This window comes from Ursus maritimus, unplaced genomic scaffold (assembly GCF_017311325.1).
Source record: "Ursus maritimus isolate PB19 unplaced genomic scaffold, ASM1731132v1 scaffold_25, whole genome shotgun sequence".
Taxonomy (NCBI): Eukaryota; Metazoa; Chordata; class Mammalia; order Carnivora; family Ursidae; genus Ursus; species Ursus maritimus.
Window position 1 is genome coordinate 4,357,908 of NW_024425008.1, and position 18,241 is coordinate 4,376,148.

General features: G+C 60.5%; 1 protein-coding gene across 1 annotated transcript; it reads left to right on the forward strand.

The window, feature by feature from the left end:
- Positions 1-370: 370 nt before the first annotated feature.
- Positions 371-18,241, forward strand: DEGS2 (delta 4-desaturase, sphingolipid 2). The gene is made up of 3 exons (XM_040641267.1): positions 371-509; positions 15,420-16,162; positions 17,799-18,241. The coding sequence occupies exons 1-3, from the start codon at positions 428-430 to the stop codon at positions 17,943-17,945; spliced, it is 972 nt and encodes a 323-aa protein (XP_040497201.1). The 5' UTR covers positions 371-427; the 3' UTR covers positions 17,946-18,241.

Here is an 18,241-nt window from a genome sequence, read left to right on the forward strand (position 1 = left end):
GGCGGGCGAGCCAGTGCGTCTGGGCCGCGGGGAGAACAGGCGCTCCGCCGGCTGGGGCGTGCGTGAAACCCGACGACCGGCCGTGGGCGAGCCAGGCGGGGTGGGGGGTTGCGAGCGCACCGGGGCGTCCCCGCACGACCTGGGGGCCGGGGACTCCCGCGGGTGGCGCGCTACTAGTCCCACGTCCAGCCGACGTGATCGAGGCTGGGGAGCCGCCGCCACCCGCCTCAGGTCTGGGCCAAGCCCCTGCCCCGCGGGCCCCGCCCCTCGCGCCTCGGGGGCGCACCTGGCCCCGCCCCCGCGAGAGGCCCCGCCCCCGGCCCCGCCCCGAGCCGCAAACTGGTCCCCGCGCTGCGCGTGGTTGGGCAGACAGGTGGAGGGGAGCCGAGCCGTGCACCGCGCTTTGTGCAGCGCTCCTGGCCCCACCATGGGCAACCGCGCGGGCCGGACCGACTTCGAGTGGGTCTACACCGACCAGCCGCACACGCAGCGGCGCAAAGAGATGCTCGGTGAGCGCTGCCCGGGCCCTGCCGCGGGTGGGGACAGCCCCGCGGGGCCGTTGGGAGACGCGGGCCAGCCCGAGCCCGGCGGTGGCTGTGGCGCCGGCCCCGGTGCCCAGCGGGCACTCCTCGGCCCCTGCTTCAGGGAGGGTGGGAGCGCCACTCCTCCTCCCCCAGGGATCCTTGGCTCGGGTCCCGAGGGTCCCCCTGCCTGGGTCGGAAACTCCTCTCGGCGTCTCTGCCTCCGTCCTGGGGTCCAGGATCCGAGGACCCGAGCCCGGATCCGAGCTCCTGGGGAGCGCGCCTCAGCTGCAGCATCCCGGTGGTGGGCCGCGGGTTCTGGGCACGAACTCGGGGCGCGGGGACGTGGCGGGGCAGGGGTGCGTCCCCAGGGGACCGTCCGTGTGCGGGATGCACCGTCTTCCCCTCGAAGGGAGAGCTCCTGGGTCTCCAGAGGCCGCTGAGTTCAGCCTGGTACCGGAGTTTAGGGCAGGATGAACGCCGGGAAGGAAGCAAGCGCGGAACGAGAAATACACCTTAAGAAAAAACCCACAAAGATTATGCCAGAGAATGCCATTTGTCCATCCTGCCATGTATTTTATAGCTTAGTACATGGTGGTCGCCCCCCTTTGTCATTTAGTGTCCTGCAAAGTCGTTTTTACCAACGTAGTTGTGGTCAGTCAAGCCAGTGGCGCCTTTTAGACGCGGGATGTACATACAGTCTCTTTACCGGGAACTCCGCGTAAAAGGGCTCACACCTCCAGAACGGTTTTTACTGGATGTCACCAAATTGCCCCCACAGCGCCAGGCCTGCTTGCAGCAGGGTGGACACACCACCCTCCCTCCCAAGAAATGCCCAGGCCGTGGTTTCCACACTCCCTCGCCTACACCTGGGGTTGGCAAACCTTTTAATCAGATTGACTAGGCGACATGTGCTATTTCATTGTGTTTTATTTGCAGTTTGGGGATGATTGTTTCCAATGCTTATTTGGCCACTTTAATTTTTTCTTTTTTCTCTTGGGTTGGTCTCTCACTTGTTGATTGTTAGAGCTCTTTGTACAGCGGGCTTTTAACTCTTTGTCTTACGTGTTGCAAATATTTTTCCCCTTGTCTTTTGCTCTCACGGAAGCTTTTTTCCCCCCATGCATTCAGATGGATTGGTTTTTTTCTTTAGAGTTTTCCCTTTGCTGTCTTCCTGCCCCACTCCAAGACTATGAAATATCCATCCTGTTACGTTGAAAGCTCTCAGACACCAGATACACTGCATGGTTAGTGCAGGGCTGTGCTCTGTGGCTGCCCCCTGGCTGGAGACCACTGGGTGGGTCTGTGACTTTCGTGGTTTTCTGCTGTGAGGTGAACAATAACCCAGCACTACTGCGGTCTGACCTGTGGCAGCATCCTCCCCTACACCTGTGAACTTCTCCAGGTGGCTCGGAGGGGTCTTGGTGATCATCTGGTCCTGCCTCTCCCTAGAGGGCAGGTGTCTTGGCTGCTCCCCTCAGCAGGGCTGAGGCAAGCCTCCATTTCCTTCCCCTCCCCTGGCTCCCCTACCTTGCTGTTACAGGGCTCACTGGGCACCTGGGCCGAGGTGGAGAAGGCTGGGTGACTCATCCAGGCCTGCAAAGCTGCCTGGAGGGGTCCAGACCCTCTGGGCTGCAGACTCACTTTCTGAATCTGCAAAACGGGCATAGTCATCCTGTTTAGCAGAGAGGGTGCAATGTTAAAAGGAGATCTTGAATGTTAAAAGATGCCCAGTGTGGTACCCAGCACCCCAACACATGGAGAAAAGGATCTCTCTCTGAAGAGAGAAGGCATGGGCCCTGAAACCAATAGGGGAAGCTTCCTGGACAGGGTGGCAGGGAAGCCTGGAAGCCTTGGAGGAGAGGAGGTGATTTGGGCCAGCGGGGATGGCACCAGATCTCAGGGGCTGACACTCCAGGGAACTTCAGCTCATTCCAGTTTCCACTGGGTGCTGTGGATTCCTCTGTTCACGTCTGGTTTTGAACTCATGAACTTGGAATGTGCCACTTCCCCTTACTCCCCAGCATTTGACAGCTCGTGCCTTGCCTGGATGTCCAGAGCAGGAAGAACTGCTCTGCCCCACTGGCTCTTTGGTTTTGTAAATTTTATTGAAGTATAATTGACATATAATATGTTAGTAATAAGTTTCGGGTGTAAGTCTAGTTACTGTTAGTCACCGTACAAAGTTACCACGATTTTGTGGACTGTGGTCCCCTTGCTGTACATGACATTCCTATCACTTATTTACTTTGTAACTAGAAGTTCGTACTTCTTGATCGCTTCACCCATCCCTCCGTGCCCCTCCCCTCTGGCAACCGCCAATCTGCGTGGGTTTGGTTTTGTCTTTTGAGTCTGGGTTTGGTTTGGTTTCGTCTTTTAGATTCCACATATAAGTGGGATCATGCGGTATTGGTCTGTGTCTGTCTGACATTCTTCACTTATCACAGTACCCTCAGGGTCCACCCGCGTTGTTGCCAAATTTCATTCTTTGTCATGGCTGAGTAGCTTTTGACTGTGTATGTGCCGCGTCTTCTTCATCCCCATCTGTGACGGACACTGATTGCTTCCCTATCTCGGCTCTCGTACAGAATGCTGCAATGAAGAGGGGGTGCATGTATCTTTTCGAATCTGTGTTTCTGCTTTCTTTGGATAAATACTGAGACGTGGAATTGCTGGATCGTGGTAGGGTAGTTCTAGTTTAATTTTTTTGAGGAACCTCCAACCCCTTCCAGAGTGGCCGCACCAGTTTGCATTCCCACCGACAGCGCGAGGGCTCCCCTTTCTTCGCATCTTCGCCAGCACCTGTTGTTTCCCGTGTTGTTGATTCTAGCCATTCCGACAGGTGTGCGGTGACCTGTTTTGATTTGCTGATCCTTATGAGTGATGCTGGGCATCTTTCCACGTGCTGGTTGGTACGTCTTCCGTGGAACAATGTGTATTCGAGTTTTGATCAGATTTTTGTTGGTTTGCTGTTGAGTTGTATGAGTTCTTTGTATACTTTGGATATTATACTCTTCTTGGGCATGTGATTTGCAAATATCTCCCCATTCCCTGGGCTGCCTTTTTGTTTTGTTGATGGTTTCTTTCACTGTGCAAAAGGTTTTTAGTTTGATGCAGGCCCATTCGTTTTATTTTCACTTATGTTGCCTTTACTTCCAGTGTGAAATCCAAAAAGATTATCGCCGAGACTGATGTCAAGGAGCTTACCGCCTAAAGTCTTTGGCTTTCCCGTCTTACATTCAAGTCTTCAAGCCATTTTGGGTTTATTTTTGCGCGGGGTGTAAGAGAGCGGCCCGGCTGCCTTCTGCACGTCGCTGTCCAGTCTCCCCAGCACCGTTTGTTGCTGAGCCCGTCTTTTGCCCGTTGCCTGTTCTGCCTCCGTGGCTGCGGATCAAGTGACCACATGCCTGTCGGTTTGTTTCTGGGCTCCCTATTCTGTTCCGTTGGTCTGTGTGTTTATTTTTATGCTCACTTGTACTGTTTTGATTACTTCAGCTTTGTAGTCTGGTTTGAAATCCAGGAGCGTGGTGCCTCTGACTTTGTTCTTTTTTTCTCAAGGTTGCTGTGGCTATTCATTGTGGTCCCATAGACATTTTAGAATTATTTGTTCTGGTTCTCTGAAGAATGCCACTGAAATTTTGTTAGGGCCCTTGCTCAGTCCCATTTCCTGCAGGAAGGCCCCCTGACTGCCCTCCTGGCCTTTAGCCTCGGCTGGGTAAGGGCATTCCTCTGGGATTTCCCTCCGAGGCTGCCCCCATCAAGGTTCTTACCTCCGTGGGCAGCAGACCGCCAGGGGTCTGGAGCTTGGCTGTGGAGCTCATCTCCTGGCAGGCACCTCACGCTACTCACTCATTAGCCGTGTGACCCTGGGCGGGTCCATCATCAGATGAGCAAATGGAGGCTTGGTTGAGTTAAAAGGGGTTATTATTCCTTACAGAGTTGTACAGATTAAATGAGGTAGTGTTAAGTGCTTAGCCGGGCACGCAATAAATGTTACCATAAATGTTAGCTCCGACGATAATTACTACCTCTGGCAGACAGGCCGGAGTTCTCCCCAAGGACAGGGAATGCCTTTTCGCCTCTCCTTTCCGGCCGCCCGTGCCCTTCCCAGCCCGAGAGTAATTGTGTGTGTAACTGCTAGGACCTCTTTAGAGAAGTACAGGGGAGGCTCAGAGAGGGGAAGCGACTTGGATGGGGCCGCACAGACGGGAGACTGCCGAGACCGGGCTGGTGTGCAGTGAACTGCTTGAATCTGTGTTCCAGCCCCACCCGGAAGGCTGCTGCCCCTGGGGGCCATGGATGCTCAGTAGAGATCCTGATCTGGGAGGGAGTCGGAACCCGGGGGAGGCCCTTGCACCTAGACGGCTCTGCCGCTCTCGGAGGCAGAACCAAAGTCCGTCTCCAGCTCCTGCCTCAGTGGGGACAGGCTCCCCCAGGGCACAGCGTCCTGAGTAAATGGAGTCCCACGCAGCCCCTAAGAGCCACGTCTCCCAGGCCACCGCTGAGCCTCCCTGTACTTTGAAGGCAGGAACAGAACCAGCAGGACTGTGATTCCATGGGGACCAGAGGCCAAGCCAGGAGTGGCTGTGTAAAGAAGCAGGCTTTGGGTTTGTCTTTAAAAACAAATAGCTTTGTGATTTTTTTTTCTTATGAAAACAGGGCACATGCATGATAAAACAAAACAAAACAGAACAGAACGAAACACACACAAATTCAAATAATCAAAGGAAAACAAAAGAGGAAACAAGGAAGTAAGACTCTTGGCAATTGTTGGGTTATTTGCCTAGGAAAGGCCCCTGCTGGGGCTTTCTCAGGGCCAGTGGTAAGATCCAGAACAGAACCGGCTGAAGCCCTTGGGGGGGGGAGTTCGTGAACTCTCCCCGCCCAACCACAGAGATGCTGGCTCCAGGGGTGGGGAGCAGGCAGGCCAGGAGGCCCTTCTGTCCTTGTCCCGTGTCCCTGCCAGGCGGGGTCCACCCAACTCTGAGATTCCACGGAAGAAAGAGAGTGCCTCCCTGGCCTTCTGACCCGAGGAGCATGACTGTGGAGCCACTGTCTCTGGCCAGAGCTGTGAGTCGGATGGCTGGTCAGTGGGCAGGGGCTGTGATGGGCAAGCCCCCACCATATCACATAGTCAGGGCAGAGAGAAGTGGCTGGCCAAGTAAAGAAGAGGTGCTGTAACCCTGAGTTGGGTGGGCAGGGAGGGAGGCAGGCTGGAACACGGGGGCACGGTAGCACGGACCATGGTCACTCAGGGCTGACTCGCGGACCCTCTTTGGCCTGATTATATCCTCTCCTGCTGCAGTCCTGCAAGGGCTTCCCCTTCTAGAAAAATCTCACCTCTGCCCTGGCCTGTGGGGCGCCCCATGTCTGGCCCCCGCCCTTTCTCCTGACTTGTTCTCTGGCTGTTTTGTGGACAGTACCCCATCTGCCCATTTCCGTTCTCAGGGTTTCTTCAGTTGCTGTTCCTTCTGCTTGAATTCTTTCCCCCTGTTCTTCATGTGCCAAAATCCTATGTGTCCCTCAGGTCACAGCCTAAATGTCCTTTTCTCAGAAACATCCTAACAACACACACACACACACACACACACACACACACACACACACACACACAGTATTATGCTGGTACTCTCTGGAGGGAACAAAAACCCCTGATTTGCAAATTGGCACTTGGCAGTTTCTGCAAATATTTCTGTCGTGGCCAATTTCAAGCGACCAGCATGGCTTGCTGAGCAGGGATTTGGGAAAAGAGGAGTGCATGTGGGTGGCCTGCAGTGCTCCCCTCCCCTCCGGGCACCTGCTCCACTGGCCTCCCTCACCGTCCTGCAAGGTGCCTTCAGCTCCTGGCCCTGGCCCTTCTGTAACCATGGGCGTCTGTGGGGCTGCTGCTTTCACTGTCCCCCGCCTGAGCCTCCCGAGGGCAGGCCTGCCCGCCTCTGCCACCACCGCGTTCCCTGGGCCTGGCCCGCAGCGCTCCCCGGACAGGTGGGCGACAGCACGGCTTGAGGGTTTAGCGCTGCCAGCGCAAAGGCTGCCAGAAGCCCCGGGTTTCCCTCCCTCATGCGCTGCCTGGGACCTGCCAGCTCCGGCTCTTCCCTCCGGGGCTCGCCCTGGCCAACCGGGGAGCTGGGAGACAACCCAACGGAACCCACATCTCCAAGCGGGTTTCTGAGGCTGAGGATTCTTGCTTGATCTCACTGTCTGTCTTCCCTTGGGAACTTTCTTGTCCTGTCCCGGCTCCTTTTTCCACCCGAGCAATCCTAGTCCTTGTTCCCGTTGGGTAAGGGTTCCTATATGACTTCTAGTGGCCCTGTGTTTGTCACATGTAAGGAGCATCTTTGCCTTTCCTTTCTTCTGTCTGCCTTCTGGACGCTCCCTGTGGGGTCAGTCACTTGCCGGGGTCCCCAGCCGTTGCAGAGGCAGACAGGCCTCTCGTCCACCCTCTTCTGTCCCTGGCGCCTGAAGAGAGCCACTGCCCCTGCCACAGGACACAGGCACAGCTGTGGGCTCCGGATCCTGGCCTCCACACGGCCGTGCGTGCCACGTCCTTCCCTGGCCTGCCTTTCCCCTTGCTCGTTAATATGTACCAGCTTTTATGAGGCATGTTTTACATACCGTAAATTCCCTCATTTGAAAGGCACAGGCCAGTGACTTTAGTGAAATCATCTAATCCAGTTGGGGAGTATTTTCATCACCTGGAAGATCCCTTGGAACTCGGGCAGTCCCCCCACCCGCCCCCCGGGTTCTCACACCCCGACCCTCCATCCTCGGGGTTTCGGCTCCGATGTCAGATGCCTGTGCGTGTGTGTGTGCGTGTGTGTGTGTGTGTGTGTCCCCCTTTCTTGGGACGCCCCGTGGGCACAGCACCCCACCCCACGCAGCTGGGGAGCCCCTCCCATCTCTGGGATCCGGGCCTGGCTGGCAAAGACCTTCAGCAAATACTGGTCACTGAACAAAAAGCAGGTTTAGTGAGAGGCCGGTGAGGAGGCGGGTTCAGTGGTTCCCAAAGGCACTTTGGGCCACTTTCCACACGTTCCGCGTCGAGCCATGTCCCCACAGTGCCTCCCACACTGACCAGACAGGGTTGGGCTTGCCTCCTGGCTCTGAAAGGAGCAGGAGGAGGGAGACGTGCGGTGGGAAGGCCGCTGAGCTGGGGCAAGGCTGCGAGGAAGCCCTTTAGGAAGGAGGGGATTAAGAGGGCTTTAGGTGCCTTTGTTGGGAGAGTCGTCAAGTTACTTACCAGTGGGTGGGGGATGTGAGGGAAAGAGCTCTGGGCACCTGGCTGGGAAGCAGGTGGGCAGCAGTGAGCCGCCGTGTGCGATGGAATGTTCTAGAGTTGGGTGTACTTAGGTGATGAAGGGCAATGACAAGGACCTCCCCTGTAGCTATTGGTACTGTCACACGGTGGCATTTGGTCTCTTTGGGGAGGTGGTAGGAGTATGCAGTCCAAATAGTGCCAGGCCTGGGCGCACAGAAGGGCCCAGAGTGTTGGTGGGAAGAAGCCCCGTGTGCTCCTGGGACCCCTGCCAGAGGCCAGCGGTCAGCAGCGGGCGGGCAGAAGGCCTGCATCTGGGAGGAGGAGCCCGGTGCTCGGCCTTGGGACCTACTTGGGTGCCTCTAGAGGGTAAGGGCCCAGCAGCCTCCCTGACCAGCTGCCTGCTTCTGCCTCCCCTCCCGCTGGCCAGCTTTGTCAGGCGAAGTTTGGGGATGACCCAGTGTCCACGGTAAGGCTGTTCCTGGGGACTGGTGCGGGGGCACTTGGGGCCCAGCAGGCCTGTCCTCCTGCTCTGCTCTCTGGGTCCTGTGAGCGAGTCTGTGCGTCCATGTGATGCATGTATGTCAGAGCCCTATTGCACCAAGCTTCCCCACGCCCAGCGGCCCGGGCATGCCTCCACATGCTCACAGCCCCAAGACCGTCAGAGCCAGCACCTTCAAGGTGGAGAGTGAGAAGTAGGCCCAGATCGGGACAGGGACATGCCCAAGGTCACCCCGCAGTGGGGCTGAGCCGGGCCGCATGCAAGTCTCCTGATCTGGGACCCGGGATTTTCTCTGGACCCTTTGCCCTGGCGACCACAGGGCTCGGCCGCAGGACACGGGTCCCCTGGGGCCTGAGTATCCCGCAGAGTGCTCTTTCCAGCTCTCTGGGGGGTAGGGGGGGCTCTGGAAATGAGGCACGTTGTCTCACCGTGGTGGAAACGCTGTCTCCCCATCTCTGCAACGGGGGGATTGCCCCCTCCCGGGCAGGGTGGTGAAGGCAGAATGAGTGTGTCAGATGGCCTGCACAGAGTGGCTGCTGGCGTCCCAGCCCTCGCCTGGGCCCCGGCGTGCATCCTGCAGGCCTGGAGCTGGGGTCCTGAGGCCAAGTCTTGGCCATATGGGCCTTACCCTGCTCGGTCCGACGTTTCCCTGAGCCTCCCTGGACCTCAGACCCTCCTTTCCGTGTCAGGTCCTGGCAGCGTGACTTCTAACAATGGCTGTTGTTCATGGCCAGTTGCCCGGTTGCCTTGGGCCGCGCCCGGGGCCTCCGCTGACAGACATTTGCATGGGTCTGTTTGTCTCTGGTTCCAGGTGGCTGTCCATGCTGGGCTCTAGGCTCCCCCGTGGAGCCGAGAGCTCTCGAAGCATACCAGTCCTAGTCCAGCTACTGCTGTCTCTGAGCTGGAGGCCTGAGTGGGCCTGGCACCCCTGAGGTCAGCCGGGGTCCCACAGCAGGGCAGAGCCTGGGCTTGGGCCAGGCTTGGGCGTCCAGCTCAGGGCCGGGGCTCCTCCACGGGGCTGCCAGGGGGCAGTATGTGCTTCTCTCCCTCCTCTTCGGGCAGTCCCCCTCTCCGGCGGCCCTGAGAAGATGGAGCCCAGCGCTGTGCAGCCCCACTCCTAAGATGGGGTCTCCCTGGGTCTCCACGGAAGGCCTGGGTCTCCAGCAGGCCCTGCCAGCCCGTGCTGCCTCCAGAATCCACTGGGCTCCCAGCTCCCTGGGCACCATCTTGGAGCCCTTCTGGTGTCTCGCCCCACATACACTTCAGCCAAGGCCCCTGGGCTCTGCCTTCTCATTGGTGGCTGCTGGGCTCCTCCCTGCACGGTGGTCCGGGAGGCATGGAGGTGATCTGGGGCGCACGTGCTTGTCCCCTTGTAGGGGATCGCCCCTGCACAGCCTGGAGTCCAGCTTGGATGTCGGCCCCATCTTTCATTGCTTCCAGCAGGGTGGCTGGGCCTGTTGCGTAGGTCACAGCAAGCTGTGCCAGATCGCCTGCAAGAGTAGCACCCACGACCCCAAAGATCAGAAGTAGGACATTTTTACCTTCAGCTCAGAAAGCTTCATTTAGTAACAGTGAAAGAGCTTGCAGGGCCCAGAGCCATCATCCCGCCTCACCATAGCCCTGATGGGCAGGCAGGAGTGTCTTGCAGGTGTGGAGACAAGGCTGGAAGGCAGTGTGGCCCCCCGAGTGGGGGGCAGCTGAGTCTTTGGGAAACCGTTAGGAGAAGGAGGAAGGGGCTCTGGGCTCCCTGCAGGTGGACTCGGCAGGGGTGGGACCTTGGGGGTGCACTCCTTTGCTTCTCACCGGTAGGATTACTGCCTTTGTTGGACAGATGGGGCATCTGGGGCCCACCGTCCAAGGTCAGAGCTGCTTCCGGGGAGCACAGGAGTGGCCTTTTTGCTGGCCTCGATCCCAGAGCTGGGGTCCCTCTGCCTCAGAGCATGCCAGGCTGCTTACCTGGCGCAGGTGTGGCCTGCCCCACCCTCCTGCCCCAGGCTTGGCCTCTTTCCAAGGGTGAGCCTGGGAACCAGCCTGAGAGAAGCTGGTGGCCTCCAGCTACCTGGGGCTTCTAGGTGTGCCTGGGGAGGTGAGGGCCAGGCTCCTGGTTGCCCAGAGGGGGAGGCTGGTGCCCAGGGGCTGCCCCTGGCGAGAGGGAGCCCTGTGACCTGTGGTCCCAACCTGACAGGCAGCTGTGCAAAGGTCCGGGGGACCCTGCACACGGTTTCCCTGGCCCTGGGCTGTGGGTGGAGTGCATTCCTGATGGCTGGGGTGGCCAGTGCTTCCTCGTTGCCCTGGCCATCGTGAAGCCATTTCTTTGTCCTGCTGCACCTCACCATGGCTGCTGGACCCCCCCCCCCGGAATCCCCTCTCTTCCCAGGCAATCCAGGCGTACTTTCTAAAGTGGCTGCTCTCATTCTGACCCCCTTTTGGGAGAGAACAAGCTGGGATGAGGCCTGCCCCCTGTTCCCCCTCCCAAGTGGGGCCCACATGGCCGCCCGTCTGGCTCCCAGACTTGGGACCTTTTGTTTCTTGTCGCACCTGGTGGGATGACGCCAGGCGGGCTGGCTCGTCCCCCTTGGTTGGGGCTGGTGGGCTGTGGGGCCTGCACCAGGTGCCAGGACGGAGGAAGGCCAAAGGGTAGGCCCCGTGGCTCGCCCAGCTGCGGGGGCGCTCACCATTTCCTCATCCCTGGTCTAGGTGCCCTGAGTTTCCTTGGGTCGCGGTGACAGGTGACCACAAACTGGGGGGTGTCAGACAGCACACACGTGTTCTCTAACAGTTCTGGAGGGTCGGAAGTCTGACACGGCTCTCACAGGGCTGAAGTCAGGGTGTTGCAGGGCCACGCCCCTGGGGGCTGCGGGGAGGAAGCCGTTTCCAGGCCTTTCCAGCTTTGCAGGCACCTGTACTCCTGGGGTCGCGGCCCCTCCTCCACCTCCACCTGCACAACCAGCAGGGGCAGATGGGGTCCTTCCCAGTCCCCCCGGGACCCGCTCTCCTGCCTGCACCTCCACTGGGATGATCCGGGTCACCCTCCTGTTGTAAGGTCAGCTGCTAGCTCGCCGACTCCCCTGTGCAGCCTTGGTTCTCCCTTGCCGGGGACGGAACCCGCTCAGGTTGTGGGATTGGGAAGTGGGTGTCTTTGGGGGCCATTATCCTGCCCACCCCCTCCCCCCCACATTGCCAGTGGTACCGCTGTCCACCTTGTGAATGGGGTCTCCTGGGTTAAGGTGGCACGGGCCACCCGAGTCTTCCTCTGCCTGCGCGGGGCGCCAGGCACGCGGCGGGGCTCTGGCCTTCGGGGCAGCCGGCTCACCGCCCAGCACGCGGGCGCGCCGCCAGAGGCCACGAGGCAGAGCGGGCAGGCCCGGGGGGAAGCCGCTCGGCAGCCTGGTGCTCTGTCCCCTTGCGGTCCCTGTGCCCCGACGACACGGCTCCGCGGGGCCGGCCTCCCAGCGCGCCCGTGGTCGCCCCGCAGCCGGGCCGCTGTGCGCACCTGCCCGGCCACTGAGCCTTACCTGTCAGCCCCGCCGGTGGCCCCCAGCCCCGCCGCCGAGCTCACCGGCCCGAGCAGCCAGGTTTTCTTCAACTTTTTTCTCACTGTGGTAAAATACATAGAACCGACATTTTGCCACATGGAACCACGTTGACGTGTCTGATTTGGTGGCATTCAGGGCGTCGTGAACCGTGGCTATTTCCAAATCCACCTCATGGCTCCACGCAGACCCATTCCTGCCCCCAGCCCTCCCCACCCCTCCTCACCCCTCCTCACCCCTCCACCCTCCCCAGCCCCTCACAGCCACTCCTTTCTGTCTCTGGGAACGGCCTGTTCTCCATCCCTCTCTCGTCGTAGGCACGTGGCCTGTGTGGCTGGCGTCTCTCACGCGGCCTCAGGTCTTCGAGGCTCATCCGTGTGTAGCCTGGATCAGCACTTCCTTCCTTCTAAACAGTTTCGTGGGGGAGCCGGTCGTTTGCTTGGGAATCAGTTTCAGGGAGCAGGAGTGGGGTGCCGGCGGTGTGAAGTAGGGACGGTGGAACGTTCAGTAGAGACGTTTTTTATTGAGTGTAATTACATAGAACGTGGTACAGTTTCAGGCGCACGACATGACGGCTCGGTCTGCGGTGAAAATGATCGCCACCGAGAGCCTGTTTAACACCCGTCACCATACGGAGTTCTAAAAACGTCTGTTCTTGCGTTCTCGGGTGAGAAAAGCTCTTGATGAGAACTTTTAAGATCTGCTTTTTTTTTTTTTTTTCTAAGTAGGCTCCACGCCCAGCGTGGGGTTTGGTCTCGCAACGAGATCGTGACCTGAGCTGAAACCAAGAGTCGGACGCTCAACCAGCCGCAGCACCCAGGCGCCCCCATCATATGTTACTAACCGTGGTCTCCCCGTGTTACACCTTACACCCTCGGGACTTAATTATTTTTTGACTGGAGGTTTTATTCCTTTTTTGGCTGAATGACCTTCCATTGCGTGGACAGACCACATTTTGTTTAGCTGGTCACCTGGAGGGGCTTTGGGGTCGGTTTCAGCTTCTGGCTGCTGTGAATAGTTCAATGAACGTTGGGGTCCAAGTATTTGCATGTGTCCCCGATTTATAGCCCGTCGGGTCTGTATCTAGACGTGAAATTTCCGGGGCGTATGGCACTGAAGTTGGCACTGAAGTGTCGGAGGAACTGCCAGATGGTTCTCCACGGCGGCCGCCCCCGCGTTGCATCCCCACCGGCAGCGTCCGAACGAGGGCTCCGGTGTCCCCACAGCCTTGCCGACACTCGCTCTTGTCTGTGTTCAATTCTGCCCATCCTGGGGGGAGGTGGGATCTCATCTGTGGTTTCAGTTTGCAGTTCCCTGCTGACGACTGACGGGGGCGTCTTCCCGTGTCCTCCTTGGCTGGTTGCACATCTTTGGAGACGTGCCTGTCCCAGTCCTTTGCCCAGTTTACATTGGGTGGTTTGTTTTCATTATTGAGTTGTAGGAAATCTTTATATATTCTGGATAGTAAACCCTCACCTGGAGTGAGGATTGGAACCCGCTCTGAATGCTGCTCTCTCCCGGCCCCCTGGGATGCTGTGGCTCCTGTGCTCCCTGTTGAGTGGGGCTGAGGTTGGTCACCTGTCGCTTGGCTGGCTTGCTTTTTCCGAAGTCCTGCGTCTACACGTGTGCTCTGACCACCATCCTGGCGGGTGCTTGGCCAAGCCTCAGGGAGAGAGCTCTGGGATCAAAGGGCCCTGTGGCTTTGTGCAGCTTGGAGGCCCCAGGGGCAGGGGCTGCAGCTATCGCTGGCGCCTGCGGAGGTGGCCTCTGTGTGCAAGGGGAGGGCAGCTGCAGTGGGAGCTGTGGGCAGGGGAGCAGGGAGCCCTGGTTCTGTCCACCGTGGGGTTCAGACCCCACCTCGGCCACTTGAAGGCTGGCCTTACGGCCGTGGAGAGCCACTGCTCGCTGGGGTAGAGCCCAGACCGCTGTAGCTGCCAGATGAGGCGAAGGCTTGGTGGGGGCGCTGGGGGGAGCGCTGCCTGGGGGATTCTCTTGGCTTTCGGGGCAGAGGTGGCTTGGGGTTCCTTGACTTGGGAACCCCAACTCCCCGTGGCATCTCCAGCAGATATGGGCGTTCTGCTGTCATGGAGCCAGGAATCGTTCTGTGCGGACAGATACCCTGTGAAGCACATCACACCCCTGCCATCACACACTGGGACACCGAGGCCCAGAGAGGGTGGCATGTAGCCCCGGGCACAGAGCAAGATCACGACTAACTGCAGGATGGGCTTGTGGGGTGGCAGCTCAGGCAGGAGGATTTCAAGCCTGAGTCTCCCTTTGGACTGGGGAAGACTCCCTTTGCCCCTGTTGTGTTTCTGCTTGTACACTCCCAGGGACAGGCAGCTCACTACCTCTAAGGCAGCCCGCTCATTGCTGGGTGGCTCTCTCAGAAAGGTTTGTGGGCTGGGAAGAGGGCGGAGGGGCCTGGCTGTGGGGACCTTGGGCAACTGAGGCAAGCTGTCACATCCTTCCCTTCTAAGCACAAAGGGGAAGTAACTTCCTGGGTCAGTTGGAGGACAGGGCTGGGCAGGATTTGCCCTTTGTCTGGCTGGTTCCAGGCCCTGTTCCTGGGCCCCAGCCTAGGGAGGGTGAGCCCGAGGCTGCCTGGCTGCTCTGGGGGCAGGAGGGGTTAAAACACTGGAGACCAGCACTGGCTTTGTTGAGGGTGCCCGGGATTGGCCCCGCTGCTATGAGCCTCAGTTTCCCTATCCGTGAAGCACAGCGCGGCTCTGCCTCAGACGGCCTGGGAACCAGGGCACAGAGCAGAGCCGGGAGCCTCTGCCACCCTGAGCACGGGATGACCCCCGGCCCTGTCCATCCCCACCCCTGGACACAGCACCAGACTCCTTCCTCCCTCCACGGAGCAGCCAGGGAGGTTTCTGGAAGGCACAGTTGTCTTGCCCCAAGGGCACCCCCCCCCACTCTTGTGCTACCCCTGCAGGGTCTGGCTGCTTCTGGCCGGAAGGCCCTCCCCTGCTTGGCCCATTCCCACCATCATTGTCTTTTTCTTTCCTGTTAAACAAAATACAGAAAAGTACAAAGGATTCTGTAACGAGCACCCCCCCACCCCAAAATAAATGCATTCATCATTTTATCATGTTTCCTTAGATCTTGTTTAAGAGCTGAAACACTGCAGCCAGAGCCAGAGCCCTCCACGCCCCGCCCCTGCCCTCCACGCCCCCGCCCCTGGCCACCCCCGTGCCCTCCAAGGCCCCCCTCGCTGGGCTGGAAGCCCCAGCAGCACCAGTGTGCGTCGCCTGCAGCCTCGGCCGCTGCTTTCATTTTGGCCATTACGTTTCTGTGACTCGGGGTGACACCTGCTTTTTCTGTAGGCCAGTGGCAAAGACCCCTTCCCCCGGCTCTGGGAAGTCTCACCGGGGCCCCCAGGTGGTGGGGAGGCAGGGGTGCCTGCCTCTGCGGCTCCAGGGGTCCCCCGATGCTGGGTCTTCGAGGGACCCTCGTGTCCCTGCCCGGGGCCTTCAGGGGTGGTGCGAGGAGGGAGGGAAGGCGGCAGGAGAACTGCGAGGGGGCGGGGGGAGGCCGAGCCGCATGGGGGGGGCCCTGCGGCCGGCGCCCCGCCTCACCGCGCCGTCTCCTCCGTCCCGCAGCCAAGTACCCGGCCATCAAGGCGCTGATGCGGCCCGACCCCCGGCTCAAGTGGGCAGTGCTGGGGCTGGTGCTGGCGCAGCTCCTGGCCTGCCGGCTGGCGCAAAACCTGACGTGGCGCTGGCTGCTCTTCTGGGCCTACGCGTTCGGCGGCTGCGTGAACCACTCGCTGACGCTCGCCATCCACGACATCTCGCACAACGCGGCCTTTGGCTCCGGCCGCGCGGCGCACAACCGCTGGCTCGCCGTGTTCGCCAACCTGCCGGTGGGCGTGCCCTACGCCGCCTCCTTCAAGAAGTACCACGTGGACCACCACCGCTACCTGGGCGGCCACGGGCTGGACGTGGACGTGCCCACGCGCCTGGAGGGCTGGCTCTTCTGCACGCCGGCCCGCAAGCTGCTCTGGCTGGCCCTGCAGCCCTTCTTCTACTCGCTGCGGCCGCTGTGCGTGCACCCCAAGGCCGTGACCCGCATGGAGGTGCTCAACGCCCTGGTGCAGCTGGCCGCCGACGCCGCCATCTTCGCGCTGTGGGGGCTCAAGCCCGTGGCCTACCTGCTGGCCAGCTCCCTGCTCGGCCTGGGCCTGCACCCCATCTCGGGCCACTTCGTGGCCGAGCACTACATGTTCCTCAAGGGCCACGAGACGTACTCCTACTACGGGCCGCTCAACTGGATCACCTTCAATGTGGGCTACCACGTGGAGCACCATGACTTCCCCAGCATCCCCGGCTGCAACCTGCCGCTGGTACGCGGGCCGGGGGCGGGGCCACACCCGGGCTCTCTAGGCCTTGCTGATGGCCGTCTGGCTGCGGGGTGGTCCCAGGGCGGCGGGAGAGGCCCCATGGGATAGGCAGGGGCCTGGCCGCAGAATAAGCAGGAGGATTCCGGGAGGGCAGGGGCTTGCGGGCCGGCGGGTGGGGAATGAAAACCTGTATGAACCCAGGCTGGACGTCCTTGGGCAAGCCCCTTGCCCTGTCTGTGCCTCGGCTTTCCCTTCCTTAAGACGGGGTGGCATAGCCATTCTGCATGCGAAACACCTCCCCTTCCTGGCTCCCACGTCCCTGTCCCTGATCATTTCTCGGCACTGCCTTGTGGCCCTCCAGGGCCCCCTCATGGCACACAGAGGGGGTGGGCCTGGTCCTTTGTGACCCCAGGGTCTGGGCCGGAGCTCTGGTCTGACGCTGGCTTTAGAGAGAGCGGGAGTGGTGTGGACCACAGGGTGGCTGGAGGGTGCATCAGTGGGGAGGGTGTCGGAGTGTTGGAATAGTCTGTGTGTGCCGGCCCTGTGTGCACGCCCGTGTGTCTGAGTGTGTGTGTGGTCGTGTGTGAGCACCTGTTTGGGCATGCCCTGGCCATGGGACTCTGGAGTCCGACTGCCCGTGTGTCCAGCCCTGGCTGTGCAGCCCCCGGCCCTCCTCCCCTCCCGACGCTCCTGAGGTCCTGCTGTGTGCCAGGCACCATCTCAGCCTCAGCCCCGGCCTGTGCAGCAGGCGTCCTCATTCCCCATTATCCACATTTCACAGACAAGGCGGAGGCTCAGACGGGACGGCCCTGCCTCGGGAAGTGGCAGAGCCAGGATCTGGACCCCAGGTGGCCACAGAAGCACCCCTTAGCTGTGACCTTCTCTACTTCTCCCAGGCAAAGTCAGGGTTCCCTGCTCACGCCTCAAGCCGGTCGTTTGGTCTCCTGAGCCCCTGTGTTTCTGAGCACTGGGTGCAGGCCCTGAGCACTGGATGCATCCCCGTTGGGGGGAGTGAAGGGCGTCCCCGGCAGATAGCGCGCGGTGGTGGCGCCTGTGTAGGCTGAGGCTGGGAGTGCTTCCTGGAGGAAGCGTGCTGAGGGTGTGGGAACAGAGGGGGGCAGGAGGCTAGAGGCAGAGGTGTGCGTGATACGCATTTGGGCAATGGGAAACACTAAGGCTGGCAGGAGGGCCGTGGGGTGGAGGCCTGGTGTCAGCTGAGGCCAGAGGGGCAGGAGAGGGCAGGGGACGCTGGGCAGAGGAACGTGGCTGTGACTGTGGCTCAGCGGAACTCAAGCCAGGCTGGGTCTCAGAAGTCCGCAGGTGCTTGGGGGAAGGAAAGCCCGGCCCTGGGCTCCTGGATCAGAAACTTGGCATGGGCTCCAGGGAGGGGAGGGTGCATTTTTAATTCCTCACCCCTGCTTGGGGCAGGGGGCTCAGGGTCTGTGGGGTGTCCCAGGCCAGCGGCCCCTCTCCGTCAGGCAGTACCCAGCTGCCTGGCTGTGCTGGACACGGGTGCCCTGGGCGGCGACCGTGTGTGTGCGTGTGTGTGTGCACGCACGCTCGTGTGCTCACGTGTGTGTGTGCATGGCAGGGGGCGTGCGCCCGGCCCCGGCCTCTGAGCCTGTCGCCCTCTCCGCAGGTGCGCAAGATCGCCCCTGAGTACTACGACCACCTGCCACAGCACCACTCGTGGGTGAAGGTGCTCTGGGATTTCGTGCTCGAGGACTCCCTGGGGCCCTTCGCCAGGGTGAAACGGGTGTGCAAGCTGGCCGAGGACCGTCTGTGAGCCCCGGGCTGCATGAGTGGACGGACCCCGCGCAACCCTAGCGGCGCCGCCCCACCTGCTCCCCTGCGCAGACCTGGCTGGCCCTGCCCGCCCCACCCCCAGCCCAGTGCCTGGAACTGGTTTGGCTGCATTTGGTTCCCACACCCTGGCTGCGCTGTGTCCCAGAGCCCGGGACCACGGGGCACAGACTGCAGCCTGGAGACCCCCGGCCGGGCCCTCCTCTTCTGGGCCTTGGGGAGAGAGGCCTGGCCCCACCCTGGGGGCTCCGTGCCGCAGTCTCCACGGAGGGGATTTCT